This window comes from Perna viridis, chromosome 3 (assembly GCF_037379345.1).
Source record: "Perna viridis isolate PV_CMFRI_1.1 ecotype Kerala chromosome 3, ASM3737934v1, whole genome shotgun sequence".
Taxonomy (NCBI): domain Eukaryota; kingdom Metazoa; phylum Mollusca; class Bivalvia; order Mytilida; family Mytilidae; genus Perna; species Perna viridis.
Genome location: NC_142447.1, coordinates 11,855,977 through 11,875,066, shown reverse-complemented (window position 1 = coordinate 11,875,066; position 19,090 = coordinate 11,855,977). Strand labels below are relative to the sequence as shown.

At 32.9% G+C, this 19,090-nt stretch overlaps 1 protein-coding gene across 7 annotated transcripts in view; it reads right to left on the bottom strand.

Moving 5' to 3' along the window:
* LOC148621015 (uncharacterized) overlaps positions 1–19,090 on the bottom strand; it is a 100,400-nt gene that overhangs the window by 20,219 nt on the left and 61,091 nt on the right. For 5 of the 7 annotated variants that reach the window (XM_088575004.1, XM_088575001.1, XM_088575005.1 and 2 more), the window contains 7 exons: positions 16,549–16,639; positions 15,877–16,107; positions 13,005–13,154; positions 8,028–8,211; positions 4,934–5,020; positions 3,194–3,454; positions 2,493–2,594 (listed from right to left, as the gene is read on the bottom strand). In XM_088575004.1, the coding sequence (XP_088431130.1) occupies positions 2,493–2,594; positions 3,194–3,454; positions 4,934–5,020; positions 8,028–8,211; positions 13,005–13,154; positions 15,877–16,107; positions 16,549–16,639 (1,106 nt within the window). The remainder of the gene's footprint in view (positions 1–2,492; positions 2,595–3,193; positions 3,455–4,933; positions 5,021–8,027; positions 8,212–13,004; positions 13,155–15,876; positions 16,108–16,548; positions 16,640–19,090) is intronic. The other 2 variants (XM_088575007.1, XM_088575006.1) reach the window with 1 other exon arrangement.

Sequence of the window (19,090 nt, the reverse complement as noted above, 5' to 3'; positions counted from 1 at the left end):
CACGTGATGCACACTAAATAACCTGCTACATTATTTTAAAGTGTGCACCATGGGGTTATTTCAAATAGACCTGAAAAATGTAACAGTCACTCCTTATAATTTAATTTATTATCAAAATTAAATATGTAAATCATTAAACAAGAGGCTCCCAGGAGCCTGAATCACTCACCTGGTTAAATTTTGCCTTTCAAGGGCAATAAATTAAACAAGAAGTTGTCCAACAATTTTGATTCAAGAAAACTTTGATAGGACTTATCATAATGATCATTTCAGTAAATGAAAGTCTAAATCTATCAATTTTCAAGACATTGGCTGAGAACTGTAAAAAAAAAAAACTGTCATTTTCCCTGTCAAGGGCAATAACTCTTATAAGAAGGCGTCTGACAAATTTTATGCCTAAAGAATTTTGTAGTCCTAAAAATAAGGATCATTTCAGCTCTTAAAAGAATTTGGAGATATATGCAAAAGACTACTGTCTGACCTCTATGTTCTACTTTTAGTAACAGTGGCCATGTTTTTTGACGGATAGAAAATCCCCATCACAATTCTATGCAATTGGTCAAGTAGTTTCAGAGAAGAAGAGTTTTGAAAAATTGTTAATGACGATGGACACCAAGTGATGGTAATAGCTCACATGGCCTTTGGCCAGGTGAGCTAAAAGTTGAAAACACCACAGTCACATTACAAAATTTGGTCCATGAGATGATGGCCAATTTTTTATCCAATCAGAAAGTGTTTTTACTCCTTATAATAAATTATAACAAAAATTACTATATAAATATAAATAAATGTTTCAAGAATTTACATTTGATGCCACAGAGTCTGCATTTGTCTTCATTTTGGTTGTCTTAACTTGAAAACTGATATGTACAAAATGACAAATTGTCCTTCTCATCTGTAGGCCCCAAAAAAAAAACAAAACAAAAAAACAAGGGAAATATTGTTATGCTATGCTCATGTCTACAAGGGGTTTGTATATGTTATCAATGGTTACGGAAATTGGAAACCATTAATGATACTTCACATAGGAATTGCTGTCCTAACCTAAAGTAATAATGATGATGAAGACATCGAGATGGATATTGTAGCAAATCTTCAATCGAAGTTTTTCTTTTAAGAGTAATTAAGGGAACCAAGGTTCTAGTGGTAATCAAAAGAATTTAATCCAGGGACAAAGACCAGACATGGAAAAAAGACAGACACAACAAAGAACATAAAATAACCAAAATAATACACACAAAGTAACAAAAGGAAATGAATAACTCGGACTCCATTAAAAACTGGGAGCATTGACCAGGTGCATGGGTACAGTAAGCGTCCTCTGCTTTGTCTAATTTTAAAAACTGTTTCAATCATTCTAGATTTTATGTAGAAAGTGATACTATCAAAGTTCATTATAACTATGACAAAAGATTTGCACAATATACAATACAGTTCTACATAGGCAATTATATAAATGCAAAAAGGTCTTCTAATAAAATTCTGACAAATATGTCATTCATCTTTCATATTTTATATGGTACTAGTATGACCTTCACAACAACATTAAAATTTCAGTCAGTCCACCATTATAAATCACAGGCCTAAATCTAACTCAAAGAGAGGGTCATGATTAAACTGAAGTCTAACACTGAATCACATGGTGGTGAAAAATATCATTTTGAAGGGGATCCAGAAATTCTGAAAAGGAGGAGAGAGGGTTTCTGCTACCTGGTCTAAAGGGGAGTCACTTCATTAATTTCCAGTTGTGGTATTTATTGAGTAGGATGGGGAGGGTGGCTCCCAGCTCTCCCTTTCACTTACATATGATATTTTAGAATTTTACATTTAAATATGGCTTCTATAATTGTACTGAAAGTGTAATCTTCCTCTTTTAATTTGTTATTAAATATCCCAGAAATATAGATTAATTATTAAGTACCTTCAAAAATATCATTAAGTAGCAAATTTTTAAATATAAGTCAGACAGGTGGTGATCCATGCATGTACATTGTATAAAAAACCCACAGAATTCACTTTCATTTTTGATTAAAACCATTACAGACCATATAACCAGCCTTAGTTTGTCAATTGGTTGTTGCACTTTCAGGAAAAGAATTATTACACGAATTGTGGATAAATTGGTACTCCGCAAGAGTCATCTTTCTTGATTTGGATTGATTTTGTTGATATTAGTGGGAGAAAAATAAATGTAGAGTTGTCTCAAGTATACAGATCAGAATACAGAAAGGACCACTGTTGAATAAAAATATAGCATATGTAATAAGAAAAAGCATCATTAATTCAGTAAGTTTTTCTACACCATGAATTTATCTCTACAAAAGGCAGTGTCTAAGTTTTATATGGACTGGTACTTAAAAAAACAATCAGAAGCCAATAAATACTGTCACAAAAATGAGGGTTACCTCAAAAATGCTACTGAGGCAGGAAACTCTCAATACTTTAAATCTGTCTTTAAATCAATATCTAAAATCTAAGTACAATATACTTACACAGTTCATTTAACATTCTGACATTGGTTTTGATTGTCAGTTCTGTACCAGCTTTTGGTGAATCTTTACTAAACTTTCCTTTTATAACTCTGATTTCTGACCCTGTAGAAAAATGAAAAACATCATTATTGTGAAGTAAAATCCATCATAGACATATTTGTTGTTGATGATAAAAAAAAGATTGAATTTAGATTGAATGCCAAAAAGTTACACTCCTTTAAAAATTCCTTACATAGAAAAAAAAACAATAAATGAATAATAATTTCAACAATTTCAATTTCTAATGATCAATGAACATAAGCTATTACATTTGACAATCCTGTCAACCCCAAATTAGTGTTCCAGTATTGTTCAATCTTCACTTGATGCTTCCCCAACTTCAATCAATTACAGCTTGACAGGTGCTGCTGGAAGAGTAGGACATGTTTTCAGAGTACCTGATGTTTTTTTTCTAATATTTGTGGTAGTTCATATTTCAAATATTTTTTTTGTGTGCTGCTATTTTTTTTTGGATATGTAACTGTATTCTGTTGTATACATTGTGTATGTAGATTGTCTTTGTTTCCAGTTTTCAGGTTTTGTCTTTGTCTCTGATTTCTTTTGCCACTGCATTGTTCTTCTGTTTAAATGCTTCTGTTTTTTTTTGTTGTTGATTTTTAAAGATATTAGATTCAGTCCATAGATAACCATGGCAACATTACCTTTAAGTGTACAAAGTTTATCTGGCTCAATATGTTTTCGGTCTGACACACTTCTCTGTATCTTATCTCTTACAGTACTCTCAATTTTGTGTAGGAAATCCTCTGAGCAGTCTTTCTCATCATAGGACAATGCTGTCTCTAAATGATGTTTTTCAGAATATAACCGGTTTGAAAATCTAGGGACATCTTCTTTTTCTACAGCTGTCAGTCTATGGATAGAGTTGGCTGTTGCTGGTCGATCAAATCCATTTGTTGGTGGTTCTGAGATAAATGATACTGGGTTAGGTAGTTGTATATACAGAAGTTTACCTTCTCAATGTAAGATGATAACATTATTCACACAAAATGTAATTTAAATAAATACAGTATAAGTTTTACAGAAATCAATGTGGTTAAATAGTCTGAGTCTCATTTTAAAAAAAAGATTAGGAAACTAACACATGTTTTATATGGGCCAGGATGAAATTTGAAATATAAAAGAAGGACACACCATAAAGAAAAAATATGCAGGATCTCTCGTCCAAAGTTTTTATTGTTTATATTACAATATAATTTGTAAGAATACAGGCAGGATATATATACTCAAAATAAAAATTTTAAAAAATCATCCTAGCTCCCTTTTTCCCCACCCAAATTAAAATCAAAATGGTTCCTTAGATTGGACCATATCAACCAATCTATTTCAGCAAATAAAAAGTGTTTTAATAAAGCACACCAATCATACCAACAGTTTTTCAGTACTATTCTGTCTAAGAATCGGGCAAAAAGAGTGTAAGATGTGGCACATGAAGGAAAATATTTCCTGTTTTAAATGGTTCTTAGTACTAAAATACATTTTTGAAACTGAAACTTGTATAATTATTGTTATTGTGAAGCAGCTTGTCCAAATATATATAAGCAAAGTGTTGGAGTCAAAAATAAAAAAAGCAAGCAGAACAGAACACACATAGGGTTAAAGGTCAGTGATCTAGGATTCCACTTTCCTGTCACCTTGGGGAAGTGCATTTTTGGTATGGGAAAGTTGTAAAATGTGTTCTACATTCCCTCTGGAAAGTAACAATTTTGAATATTTGAAGGAATTGTGAAGTTGGGAGAGCAGAATTTAACTTTTATTTGGAGTTTTCCCATGGAAACCTACTTTTTTTTTTAAATCCTAGAAAAAAGGAATTAAACAGAATACAATTTTGGTTTTTGAAGATTGGAGTGTTTCATAAATTAATGATGCCAATATAACAATTTGGCCAATTCTGACTGTACGATGGGAGGAGTTTCACTCAAAAAGATGTGTCAGTAGTGCATTTCATGAAACTATAAAAATTGAAAGGCATAACTCAAGAACAATTTGATGGATCAAAATTTCCTGATTAAATATGCACATTAATACATTGAGTCCAAGTTTTGTAAAATTCTGTTATGTTGTTTGAGAGGAACTGCAATAAAAAGATGTGTCAGTCATGTACTTCTGAAAACTAAGTATAAAAGGGACATGACTAACACAAAATTAGAGGTCAAATTCAAAGTAATTTGGACAACTACAAACCAAGTTATGTAAAATTTTGTTCAGCAGTTTGAAAGGATTTGCAATGACAAAAATAGGATGGACAGATGGACATGTATTTAAAGTTTTGATAGGGTTTCAGGGTTCAATGACTAGCACATAAACCACAGACATGACTGGGAAAAGATTAGGTTTCATTTGTTAAAGAGAAGAAAAAAGCCACCTGTAGAATATTTGTATACTTTTAGGAGATTTCAAAGACTGATAGTTTTGAGATTTCTCTCTGTATTTAGTAGTTACATAGCCTAATGAAATTGCATCTTTGGATTCTGTAAAAACAATTAACAATAACAGAGTATGGAAGTATTAGAACAATTACTGACTAAAATATTTGATTTACAAACAAACCTTACGCAATAAAGGGCTGCACCAACAGCACATGATACATCTATTCCCCTTAAGGAGGAAGAACTAGGGTAAGGGACACCACTCTTCGGAATCACTGGAACGTTTGTATTCAGCATTTTACATCAGTTTCATATAAGCATCAAAGTAACTTGGATTGATTTCATTCTGTGTCAAATGAAAGCTTGATAGGCTTTGGAGAAATGGAATATGATACAAACATATCACTGATTTCAAGATTTATGTCCTTTACCCTATTTAACCTAGGTCTACCTCCTTAAGTTTGTTTTTATTCTTAAAATAAGTAGTCATGTTGGTGATCGAGTGCACTGCTCAAATAGAATTCCTCCCAAAAAAACAAAAGCAAAAGCAAAAAAACAAAAATTACATCAATCCAAATATATGATATGGAATGTATGAATCTGAGATATAAACCTATAGGAATAAATTCAGTAAAAAAAAAAACTCCCATTGCTTTCAATGCAAACTCATATTTTAAGTGATGCTCCTTGTGAATAAACCTTTAGAAATCAAGCAGTTTTATGTATCATTCTTTAAGGTTCATGAGCCAAGTTATATTTTGCAACTTTCAAAACATAGGGTCATGCAGCATTTTTTGGAAATTTTCCATGGCTTCTTTACATACAATTTGCCCTGTGCAGGTCCGGGTGTCAAAAGAATAGGCCTGCAGCAGCCCTAAGCTTGTCATAAAAGGCGACTAAATAGTGCTCAGAAACCTAGCGGGGGCTAGGTGCTCTGCCGACAGAGCAACTGGGTTGTGTGCTCCAGGTGGTGGAATGGGGTACCCCTGGTGTGTTTCATGCTGGGGTTGTCAGGCTATAATATGGAAAACCTGACTGCAAACCATAGTGGAGCACCATGTTGGGAAAGATGCCATGTTCCTCACACGTTAAAGAACCCTGCTGTGGTATTCAATAGGAATAGGAACCTTTGCGTTCCGCCACAGGAGGCTAAATTGCCAGACCCTACCCATTCCCCCTTTTATCTAGTGGCAATCAAAATTTGTCAACCCTATTTTTCTTTTGTCCCATCCCTTTTTTCATTTCATCATCATCATTTCATGTTCATTTTATTACCCCATTTCATGTTCATCACCTGAATATAGCTGCAATATTGCTGCTCGGGCGTTAAACCTCAATAATCAATCAATGATTTACATACAATTTGAAAATGTGCTAAATTTTGACCCTAGCCCCCACCACTGTTTAAAGTACTGTGAAAAAAAATTTGAACAGCAAAATAAAGGACTGGCATATTCTGAAGTGCAAAAATGAAATTTCTTTCAAAATACATTAAATTGAAAAAATATTATTCAATCCCATGGCCACTGGCCTTCTCTTCATGACAGCTAGATTGTTCTCCCCAAAAGGGGGGGGGGTCCTTGTGACAGATGTCATGAATATTTATTATATTTATACCTATAGTTGGGTAATCACTCCATATTTATGAATGAAGTACCATAACCGAAAAATTTAAAATCTAAAATTTTTTAAATTCAAAAAGGGGCTCAAATCGATTGAGATATATAATTCATCAAAATATTATGAGAAGTACTGGAAGCATTTCTGAGTAGTACTAGTAGTCCACAAACAAGAAATCACCCAATTATTTGTATGAAAGAAAAATCTAAAAATCGGAAATTTATAATAAATCAATAGAGAACTTTCCTCGTTATAAAGAAATAAGTCACTAATGTTTCATGAAAAATAGGTTGATGTGTTTTAGAGTTATTATGCATGTGTGAATGACAGCTGGATGGATTGACAATGGTATACCATAATATGTCCCTTCTAGAAAGAAGAGTGCATAAAAATAATCATGAAAAAATCTAATATACATCAATGAAATTAAACCTGAAAGCAAGTATTTTTTTTTATAAAAAAATGAGTTTAAGTAGAAGATTAAAAAAAATCTTTTAATTTGAAACTGATTACAGCATATACAATAGGTCACTTCAGTGGACAGATTTGGTCTTTCTGAAATAAAACTTTCTACTCTTCATCAAGCAATTATCATTTAATGAAGGGAATAATATCACCTGATGAACTTCCTTACATCTTACTGGACGTTTATATCAGAGAAACATTTAAATAAATACCTTTGTTGAAATGTTAGAAAGTTAATTGACCAGTCAACTTCCTAAGAAATTTCATAAGGTAATGGACTCTCTGTATAAAAAAAATCTTGTGTTCTTATGATTACAATAACTAATTGATCATACAATGCTGATGTTTTAAATTTTAATCATATTTCCTATCACACTCTTTTTTTGAGTACTTTCCTGAAAAAATCCATCTATTTTCTTCCTTGTTTAAAATAACAATTACACAGATATAATGTGGCTAAATTTTTGACCTTTTTTATGTGCTATTGTTATAAGAATAGTGAATAAGAATAAAAATAAATAAATCAATAAATAAATGCATGCAGAAAACTTTACATATAAAGGGGCAGATTTATAGAGCAGGAATTTTGAAAAGGGAGAGCCCAGAGTAGAAGGAGGGCATATCCAAAATACCCAAAATCTGCCAATAAAGTAGACCGAAGGAAACCCTAAACTGGCAAAATTTGGCAATTGGGTTGAATACCTTAACCAGAAATACTTTAAACTTCTATAAAGAAAGGTAGTATAACCCAAACCCATTAGTTTCTTTACAAACCATCGTGTCTTTTAAGATACCTCCAAAGGGAGGTGTGTCTGGGTTGTGTAATGTCTGATGAAAACGTTTTTTATCACCTTATATTCACCTGGAATAATTTTTTTTAATTTATCTTTTCAAATGAGAGTTTGATCTTCTTGGTGTGATGACAGGAAATCACCTCTGAAAATGAAGATTTTACCCTCCAGATTGGGGGTTCATATGTATAAACAGTACTTCGAAAATTAAATTATAATTAAATAAATCTTACGTTTTGAACTTTTTTCTATATAAGTTGACTTTCTCCTTTTCTTACAACAGCAGCAAATCACGATCACGAAAACAAGAAACACACCACAACCTGCTCCTATCGCTATTCCAATAAATTCGATTGTCTTCCAGAATTCTATGAAAGTTATTAATCCTGCAGACTGTTTATAATCACCCATTTCAACCTGAAAGCACCATTATCAACTATTATTTTTTATCGAATGAATAAGTGTCAGTCTCTGTAAGAATTAGGCAAAATGGGAAAAAACATGCATGTCAAGACCCCACCAATCTGACAATAAAGTTTCACTCAAGGATCCTTTCTATATTTGAAAAGACCATTTGATCTCTGCATCATTGGATTTGCTCTTAATTTTTTCAATAGAATTTTAGAAAAATGAGGTTTTTGACAGTTATCTGCCCTTGAAATGTTAATAACCAGTGCATTTCAATGAAATTGTAACTCAATGGTCCAGCATGATATGGAAAATCTTGTCTGTTTTCCATGATTCTGATGGTACAAATTGACAAATACCACTATCAAAATGATGGGTTTTTCATATCATGTTTCACCAACTGCCTGATTCTTACAGGGACTGACACTAAAGTAGTTCTCAAGGGTCCTTAAGTAGTCATGTGAATAAATATATCATATATAAACAGAAAATTCAATAACATTGAAAGATTCTTAGAATGTTGATGCAATAAATTTTCTACTAAACTCAGAACATCAGTGTATGATATGTATGCACATTCAAGGATAAAAAACACTTATTTCCAATGAAGATTTCCTGTATGTCTTACAAGTAGCCCGTGTGTGTGTTAATCACTACCATCATCAGAAGAAAAACAAGATTTGTACCTCAAAATTTATTACAAAAGTAAGAACATTAATATTTTATCAAAGTTATCTGCCCCCTGTCCCAAAGAAAATAAACTTAAAAAGCGTTTCAGGTAATAAATAAAATTAAGCTCCAATAATTTAATAAATAACTTTCAAGAATTCATGTAATATATACATACTGACTACCAAGTTTCTTTTATTTCTTATAAGTTGTTTCAGAAGAGTTGTACTGATGCTGCTAGAGGGGTATATTATGGGAAATTCAAACTTTATAATATGAGAGCCGTAACTCCCACAAATTTTAGCAGTCCTTTCTTTCAAAATTCTCAATGACTAGCCCTATTAAAGAGGAATATATAGGATTCAGCTAGCCCCAAACAAGAAAAATACACATTGTTAAACTAGAGTGAAAATTTTTTTACTAGCTTTCGGATTAGGGCTAGTGGCTTAAGGCAAGTACTGTTTTAGAGCATCAAAATTTCCTTGTGATACACAAAAAAAGAATATAGTGTCCTTGCTAAATACAATGTATCAAGTTTCATAAAAGTTATGTATTTTTTATGTATGTTTCTATAGTGTAGTGTATTTTTAGAAATCTTAACTTTAACTGAAAGCTCCAAGCATCCTAAACCATTCACCTAGTTCATCTTTTGTCTTTCAAGGACAATAAATATTACAAGGTGTTATCATACAACTTCGACAAATGGAGACTTTTGTAAAGCTCTTTGAGCTAAACATTGAAGATCTCTTCATTTTTCCCTTTTCCTCTTAATTTTTTTTTAGATATACCTTGAAATAAGTGGCTTTACTCCTCTATTCCATAAATAAACACTATGGCTATAATTGATCGGATTAATGTTCGGTAGTTTTGTTGTTACCCTTATTTAATGGATCAAAAATCCAAATGCAGTTGTGCAGAATACCCTAAGAATCATTCATGTCAACTTTCATTAAAATCAAACATCTTGGTACATTGTATAAAACCAGAATGTTATATTTAACTTCTATCAAAATTTTATAAACTTCTATCAAAGACTTACACTAGTCACCATCTTGGTATCAAACTAATATCTTAATCTTACCATTCACCACTATCACTTCTGCATTAACTTCAGTCAAAGACTTACACTAGTCACCATTATAATACTATACTTTCTATTCACCACAACTACTACTGAATAAACTTTTATCAAAGACTTACACTAGTCACCATCTTGGTATCAAATCAATATGTTATACTTACTATTCACCACTATCAGTACTGCATTAACTTCTTTCAAAAACTTACACTAATCACCATCTTGGTTCATTAAGAACATAATACAATTTAAATCCTTGCTTACATCAGGAAACATCTTATGAAAACCAATTTTACTACTTCAACATGCACTTCTCACTTCCAATTAACTTTTTATAATATTATTTAATGGTAGTTTACTTCAAGAGGTTGTACACAATTTCTGGTTGAAGTTTACCCCTACTTATAACAAGTTACAATATTCATATCGAAAACAAGAAGGAGGGAAATCCATAAGTACACACATTTTGAGACAATGGTAATCCATCATGTCAAAGTTTTAAAGAAAATTATTTCTTCCCAATAGAAGCAGAAAAATGTGTTTGTTCAAGACTTCTTACAATTTGGCTTCTGAAACAGCATTATGTTGCTACAACTTGGAAGTCATCACTACAGAATTTTTATGGTCATAATCATGAACTCTTGGATTGTTGCGGTGTATTCATCTGCACTATGAGAACTGATTTGTTCAACATGTCATAGTTTTCCTTTCCTCTTTCGTCTACCCTGGGCTTAATTTTTTATGAGCAACTTGGTGGGTGTTTCTAGAAAAGAAGAGGACGCTTACCCTACTGGTGCACCTGGTCCATGCTCCCAGCTTTTTGTGGAGTCTGAGTTGTTCGTTTACTATTGTTACTTTGTATGTATTATTTTGGTTATTTTATGTTCTTTGTTGTGTGTCTGTTTTCCATGTCTGGTATTTTCCCCTGGATTACATTCTTTTAATTTCCACAAGAATCTTGGTTCCTTTGATTACTCTTTCTATCAAATCTTACATATGTGAAGTGCATGATAGGGAAATCTCAGTCATTCGAGGTCACATTTTTGTTCCTCTTTGAACTAACAAGAGAATCATTCTTTTCAATGCTTTGGAATTCCAAACAAGAATGTAAGAATGTTTTGATATTTGAATTTGGCTGAATAAAACTTGATACATATAATTGTGAATTTCAAGATCAGTCAGATTTTGACTTACTGGAATGCGTAAGTTCAGGACTTTATTTGTAATGTTAATGTCCATGGAAATGTGGTTAAGTTGTTGCATTGATTTATTTTCATCGTGAATAAGGTTGTGCTTTAGATGTATTGTAGATTAATTTTAATTTTGTGCACTTTAGAGATTTTCCCAGTCTTGAATGAGGATATCTTTTGTTTGATTCTTCATCTCACTTATTTTACAGATTTGCTACTTAAAACAACCTACAATATATACCTGATCCTGAAGTATTAATGTGCAGTGACGTGTAACAATCAAGTGTAATATGTAGGTCACTTTGAAAACAGTCACTTGTTATTTAGATCAAATAAAGCATAAATCATCATCATCATGTTAGATATAAGTCAATTTTGCAAGATTTAATCACCATCTCTTAATACTATTGTTCAAAAGTTACGGAAAATCACCTGATTTTTTACAGTAAATTAGGATTTTTCCCAAAATTTTTATATGAGTATACCGAAATTAAAGAAGATGGTGCACCCTACATTGTGCTAAGAATACCCCCACCTAAGTATCAAGTAACTAATCATTCTCTCGAATAGAAGCTGAGTATCTGCTACAAAAAAGTGAAACAGACAGACGGATGAATGGACAGATGGACAAGATGGTATAATATAATATGCATATCACCAATTAAAAAAAAATTGAGCTCGATACTAAGTAAAGTTTTTGCCAACATTTGTGAAATGGATAAAGGGACAGACAAAGTAAAAACAATAAGGTCTCTGTCACTTTATTGGTGGGGCACTAATGATATAAACAAAGGGAAAGCATACCTGTTAAATCTCCCACAATATGGCGAGACTCCAACCAATCAAAGACTAATTCACAATCTTCCACATAATAACATACAATTTGTGGGAGGTTTTTGGGTAAAATTACAACCTATTCTGTGAAAAATACTTAATGATTCAATTCTTACATAAAAATTTGAGACAGTGTCAATGGGGAGAATCTCCCACATTACCACATGAACTGTTCCAAAGGTCAAAGGTTATAGGAAGGATGATAACTGATACATATTACACAGGTAGTTCAAAGGTCATAGTATCAGTATAAACTAAAATGTTAACATTGTCAGAATAGGGGTGTTGTTTATAAAGTGAAAGCAAATAAGTGTCAAAATATAAACTGATTAGGATGTTGGAGTACTCTGATTAAGTAGGTTCCACTTTGCCCAGATGCAGTATTCTGATTAAGTAGGTTACACTTCACCCAGATTGCAGTACTCTGATCAAGTAGGTTCCACTTTGCCCAGATGGCAGTACTCTGATTAAGTGGGTTACACTTTACCCAGATGGCAGTACTCTGATTAAGTAGGTTACACTTTTCCCACATGGCAGTACTCTGATTAAGTAGGTTCCACTTTGCCCATGTGGCAGTACTCTGATTAAGTAGGTTCCACTTTTCCCACATGGCAGTACTCTGATTAAGTAGGTTCCACTTTGCCCACATGGCAGTACTCTGATTAAGTAGGTTCCACTTTGCCCATATGGCAGTACTCTGATTAAGTAGGTTCCACTTTGCCCATATGGCAGTACTCTGATTAAGTAGGTTCCACTTTTCCCACATGGCAGTACTCTGATTAAGTAGGTTCCACTTTGCCCAGATGGCAACCCTGTTTCTCCTTAAGTTCTGGCCACTATTCTTATATATGTAATTCCAAATTATTACCTTCTCAGATTATATTTACTGACAATGCAAACTTATCACCTGTCTAGAACTGGTCTTCATACTGACAACATCATCATGGTTACATTTAAAAGGGACCATATCAACTAGGAGATACACTCACAAGAGCCCTAGTTCTATAAATTTAATCCTCCTCTTAACTCACCATTATATCAGCATCCTCTATATTAATGCCAGGGAATTCAATGTCAGGTTTAAATACAATACTTTCATTGGTAACAGATTCTATTATACAATTGACATTCCTGATGGTTACTTTTAAATTCTGAGTACATGCAGCTTTCAGATGAGAACCCTGAAATCATAAAGCAATAAAATTATCTGAGACCCAGCTATACTTGTTTAATGTATTATCTTTTCAGTAACTACAGCATTTGGTTGTCATGCTATTCATCTGAGTGCATTTCATGCAATGCATCACAGCAATCTACAGTTATGTGAGGAAATCATTTACATGGAAGTATAAATGGCCAGCCTAATTCTGTAGTCCTTAAATTTTGATTTAGGCAGCTGACTAATTTTTATTAGGAATCTAATAACAACACCAGCCCAATGCATGTAAAATTCTGGAATTCAGTCTGAATTTATTTTTCTCCAAAATACTTGATTGCTCGCTTGATTGATTGATTGGTTGTAGTTTTAAGCTAATCAAGGGAACCAACATTCTAGTGGAAATCAAAAGAATGTAATCCACGGACAAAGACCAGATATGGAAAACAGACACACACAACAAAGAACATAAACTAACTAAAATAACTTAGATTGATCAATTAAACAGATTTATACTAACACACTATCCCAGGTTTTTATTGTGTTAGCTCAAAGCCGTAACAACTCATATGTAGGCATGTCACTCCACTTGTACACTTATTCAGTGGCCAGGCCCCCATTTGAAAAAAAAATTGTTGAAAATTGTGTGTGTTAAATCATGAAAAACACTCACTTTGTGATCCTGCCAAGAAATTTTTTTGGGCCCCCCCTTACCTAAAACTCTGGATCTGTCACTGTTATTATTCTAATTAAGCCAACTAGTGTGATTCCACCTTCTATGTGCTTTACGTTTTGATACCACTATTTAAGCCTTTGGTGAGCCTTGGCTGGAGATTGAACCCACCACCTCCTGCACTCAAGGTTAACACTGAGGTGGTTCTAAATTGATTCTGTAGGGAATCAAAATAAATCAAGGAAAACTCCATTTTACCATTGTTTTACCACAGGCTGGCCATTTATAACTCCATTTTACCATTGTTTTACCACGGGCTGGCCATTTATAACTCCATTTTACCATTGTTTTACCACAGGCTGGCCATTTATAACTCCATTTTACCATTGTTTTACCACAGGCTGGCCATTTATGTTGCATTGTTAAATAATGACATAAATGGCGAAAACAATGATAAGATGGAGTTTCCATGATTTTTTTTTATTCTAATAGGACTAATTCTTCATATTTTTTAATAGACACAGCCTATGCATTGCAAGAAATGGTGACTGCTTGAGAGTAAAATTCTGTTGTGACGTCTGTAAAATTTGGTAAAATTTATGTATGACGTCGCAAAAAAGGCCGGCAAACATTTATGACATTGGTCATGAGTTAATCACTTTTTTACCATGACTGTGGTCTAAAGACCTTTGAGGCATGTCATTTTTGAATCCAAAATATTCAATAGCATCAAGTTTGTAAATCAGCCAAGCAGAACAATCAGGCTCACCTAAGAAACATGCTGAAGATAAATATAGAAAAAGGACAGATATGGTGAAATGCAACAGATGCACCAGCATATAACCTAATAACAAATAGTAAATACTTTCTGACATCATCGAAGGTCTTTAACAAGTGTAAACATGCCTTCAAGTAAGCTCTGAAAGGTCCATAAGACTACATTTTTGTTAATATTTTTAAAACGTGTTAAAGCTGCATTAGCTGTCAAATTTGTTCACTTTTGATTCTACTGAATTTTGCCGATAAAATGAAATAAGTTTGTAGTAATGCAATTGAAGCAATAAATGTTGATAATACCTTCAGAATATTGTGAAAAAAACGTTTTTTTTTAATCATAAAAGATTGATAGCTCAGATCTAATTATTTTTCACCATTACTTCTGAAGATTGCCAACAGGACATTAACCTGAGTTAAAAATACTTTAATCTTGGTAAAAATAACAATAACGGATACACAGGTAAGCACATGTCTTGTTAACAATTCATTTCATCTATTTCTTGATTAGTTTTCAAATAAATAATGACAGTTACTGACCATATTTGTGCCACTTTATATCACAATATGTAAATTTTGAATGGATCCTTGCATTTTATTTGAACTTTTGTCTTTTACGACCTGAGTCCGATGGTCTTCCTTGCCATTGATTACCACTTTTGCTTTGCAATCAGATTTGTTTTTAAAAAAGAGACCTTTACAGCACATGCATGGATTAAGGTCACCAGAAGTCACATGCATACAGATTTATCTAGGTCGATTTTTTGTCTTGCAAGACAATAAATATATAGACACCTATTTCATGTATTTAACACATTTTATTTGTGGATATCAAATGAAATTATACAGGAAAAGTACAATGTGGTAAAAATAATTCAAAGTTAAGGTATATTTCAACAGAAACAATAATTTACAAAAATGACAGCTAATGCAGCTTTAATGCAGACAGTATCTCCACCTTCTATAAATAACCACTTATGGTTGGAAAGTGCAGATAAAAAGACTGGTTACAAATATTGATCTGAAGTGGGGAAAAAGTGGCCGGAATTTTCCCCCTAAAATTTAACTTAATTGTTTTGACTTATTTTATTATGTTCCCAACCTTTGAATACAACTTAGAAAAATGAAAATTGACCAAAAATCAACTTATCCTTTGATAGAATTCTTAGGTGAGTAACATATCCTCGTTCACAATTTACAGAAGAACAAGTAACCAAATCTAATTGAAAACTGATCTGGTTTTCTGTTAGGTCACACCATAAGTGATGCTAGATCGGCCTTCAATTAGAATGCAACTCACCATAATTGTAATTGTATCAGAAAACAGCATTTTATAATCATCATATTCCTTGCGTGTCACAATTGGATCATTGACAACATCGACCATAGCATGACTGAACTGGTTACTAAGATTACTGTAGGTGGTGACACCATCTAGAACCAGTCCATATGTAAAACTGGTTTCTTTATCTGTTACATTTGGTGACTTGCAAACCAGTAAAGTTGAGCCAGATGCTGTGCAGTCAGACAACTGTAACAAACAAAAACAAATGAATATAATGAAGGACAAGTTTTTACCCCTAAACTTTTCAACTGAACTTGCTTTATACGCCACATCAATTTATAAGTTGAAAAAAGTATGGTATACACGTGTGTCTAACTGGAATGATAGGTCATTCCCATTAAAGTTCAGCCACCATTCTGGATAAAGACTGCATTTGTCATGTAACAAAAAAAAAAAAAAAACTAGACACATTCACATCGTCATCCATGAAAAAAAGGTATATACTGAATGAATAATGAACATGTTCTGCCAAATATGATCAGAGATTATGCTGGACATGATAAAAAATAGGTCCTTCTTTTTCAAAGAATTTTTTTAAAAATCAGAAACAACTTATTTTTGGTGATTGAAGTCACATAAGAGATAAAACTTCTCACCTTTCCTATGTAGGCTATATATAATACTTACCTGTTCTACATCATTTGTAAGATACGACTTCATCTGGGGTTTGTATATACTGTTCAAATTATTTCCAGAAATAGTAATGTCACAACCACCACTGTGGAATAGAAAAAATCACATCAACTTAACAGCTAAATACAATTTTTTCAGTTTTTAAAAGGTACTGAAGATTATTTTTAAAGTCTTTGACTACCCTGTCAGGTCTCACACAAATGGTTGTTACAGGTATAGTTGCATGGTGGTTATATACAGGGGTGAAAAAGGGATAGCATTCATCATTTCCATTCCCCTTCACTCCCATTCCCATCCATTTAAAAAAAAAAGAAGTTCATATGAAGTGTCATATCTTCATATAAACTGAAAAACTACCTCTGTGGTCTCATGGATCTGAGTTAGACTTGAGGGCAGAAGATTGAGAGTTGAATGACAAGCCAGATCATACAAATGTTAAAAAAAATTAAAAAATGCTTCTACTATGCACAAAGGTTATAGGAGATCAGTAGTCAATGGTTGCCATGGACACATAATAATGTTGTGCTTCCCTGCTGGTTGTTGCCTCTATAAACTAGCACATAATAAATGTGGCTCTGCCTGGAAGACTACACTACCAATAATTTACCAATGCTAAACTAATACATTTCTATTTTGTACTGAAATTGTACTGTTGTAATGACAACTGAAACAGTGCTGTCTTTTACAGTGATGTTACAGTACTGTCTATCTATTACAGTAATGTTACAGTGCTGTCTTTTACAGTGACATTACAGCACTGTCTTTTACAGTAATGTTTCATTACTGAATTTTACAGTACTGTTCCATTACTGTCATTTACAGTACTGTTTCATTACTGAATTTTAAAGTACTGTTCCATTACTGAATTTCACAGTACATTTTCAGTACTGTCTTTTACAGCACTTTTTCAGTACTGTCCGTTTCAGTAAGTTTTCAGTATTGTGTTTTACAGTATTGTTTCAGTACTACATTTTTCAGTATAATTACAGGAATGTTTACTATGAACAGCTGGTTTACCTTTGAAGATCGTATCGACATTTTCAAAAATACATGTTTGACTTTGTTGTCTTGTGCGTCATCACAATATTTGTAACGTCATCAGCAACTGGACGTCACCTCATTTTCATTATTTTCAATTTGGCAAACATTAGGAATGATAAATACTAAACTATATAGGTTGATCCAACTGGGGATGGTGTGCTGTTAAAATGCTCAAAATTCATAGTTTTTATAGAAAATCACTGGATTTCCACCCTCTTTCTTCAGTCATGTTTCACAACCGTTGCATATTTTTCTGGAGTCAGAGCTAAATCGACTAGCTCAGGTTAAATAAAAACTTGGAATTCAGTTGAAAATAAATAGTTGTGGTGATTTCGAATAAACCTGTAAGTAACACAGTTGACATCAACAATGAAAAACCAAACGCAAGACAAATGTTCTTGTGAATAGCTTCTTGGCCAATCCTTGGCCCTCAAAGGGAGTAAAAGCAAAATATCATGACACTCAAGGGGTTAAGTGGTTATCTTGAATATGAATGATATAGTAAAATATTTTAAAGAAAGGCTACATCATTCCCGTCACACTGTCAATTAAAGAAATGATCAGAAACAGATCGATCGATGATATACGTTACGTATTGCAGCTTGTGTAATTGTTAATGAAGCAAGTTTAGGATCGTGAACACAAATTGTATTACTTTTTCGACAATTTCAAAAACTGCGACATTCACATAATATCAAACATGTCTGTCAAAATGATTATCTTTTGCAAAGGATATGTAGTTATAGGTATTTCATTTTGATAACCCATTTTTCAGAAATACGAAGAGCAACATTTTGACGTATGTGTTGTAGCAAGTTAGTACACAATAACATGTATGTAAATAATGAAAAATACAACACATCCAATCTTATATACAGGACAACATAAACTAGATAGCGACTCTTTAACCAGTAAAAAAAAAAAGAAAATCTAGATGAATGAACATAAATTCGACAACTAAAAGGTTTCAGTTACATTTATAGGCTACAGACCACCAATTCAACCAATGAGCATTTGGAACGTACGCAAAAATAGTCCTACGCAGAAATTACCCCTGTTCCTCATAGTGCTGTGAAAAAAGTTCTTATCTTATTTAAAAAATTTAAACAGTTTCTGAAAGGAAAAACATTTCTGTACATTTTATAGGTGCATTTTGCTTCTTGTGATGTGAAGCCTAATCTCCATAATGATTTTTAAATATACCCCTATTTTGTGAAAACACTGGGATTTCCCATGCTATTTATAGACCCTTCACTTCCGGTGACCAGTACTGCACTGCAAGTCTGCTAACCCCACATGCCATTCTGAGGATTGTGAGCTGACATATGTAGAATCAAGCTGATATATAGTCCTCTGCAGGTTAAAGTTAAGGTAAAGTCCAGAGAAGCCATTGAATATTGTGAAATTAGCATAGAAGCCTATGGGAAGTGGAATTAGTGGTTTTTAGCCTTAAGTTGAAGCCATGGCAAAATGAAAAGTTTTTTGAAATAGCTTT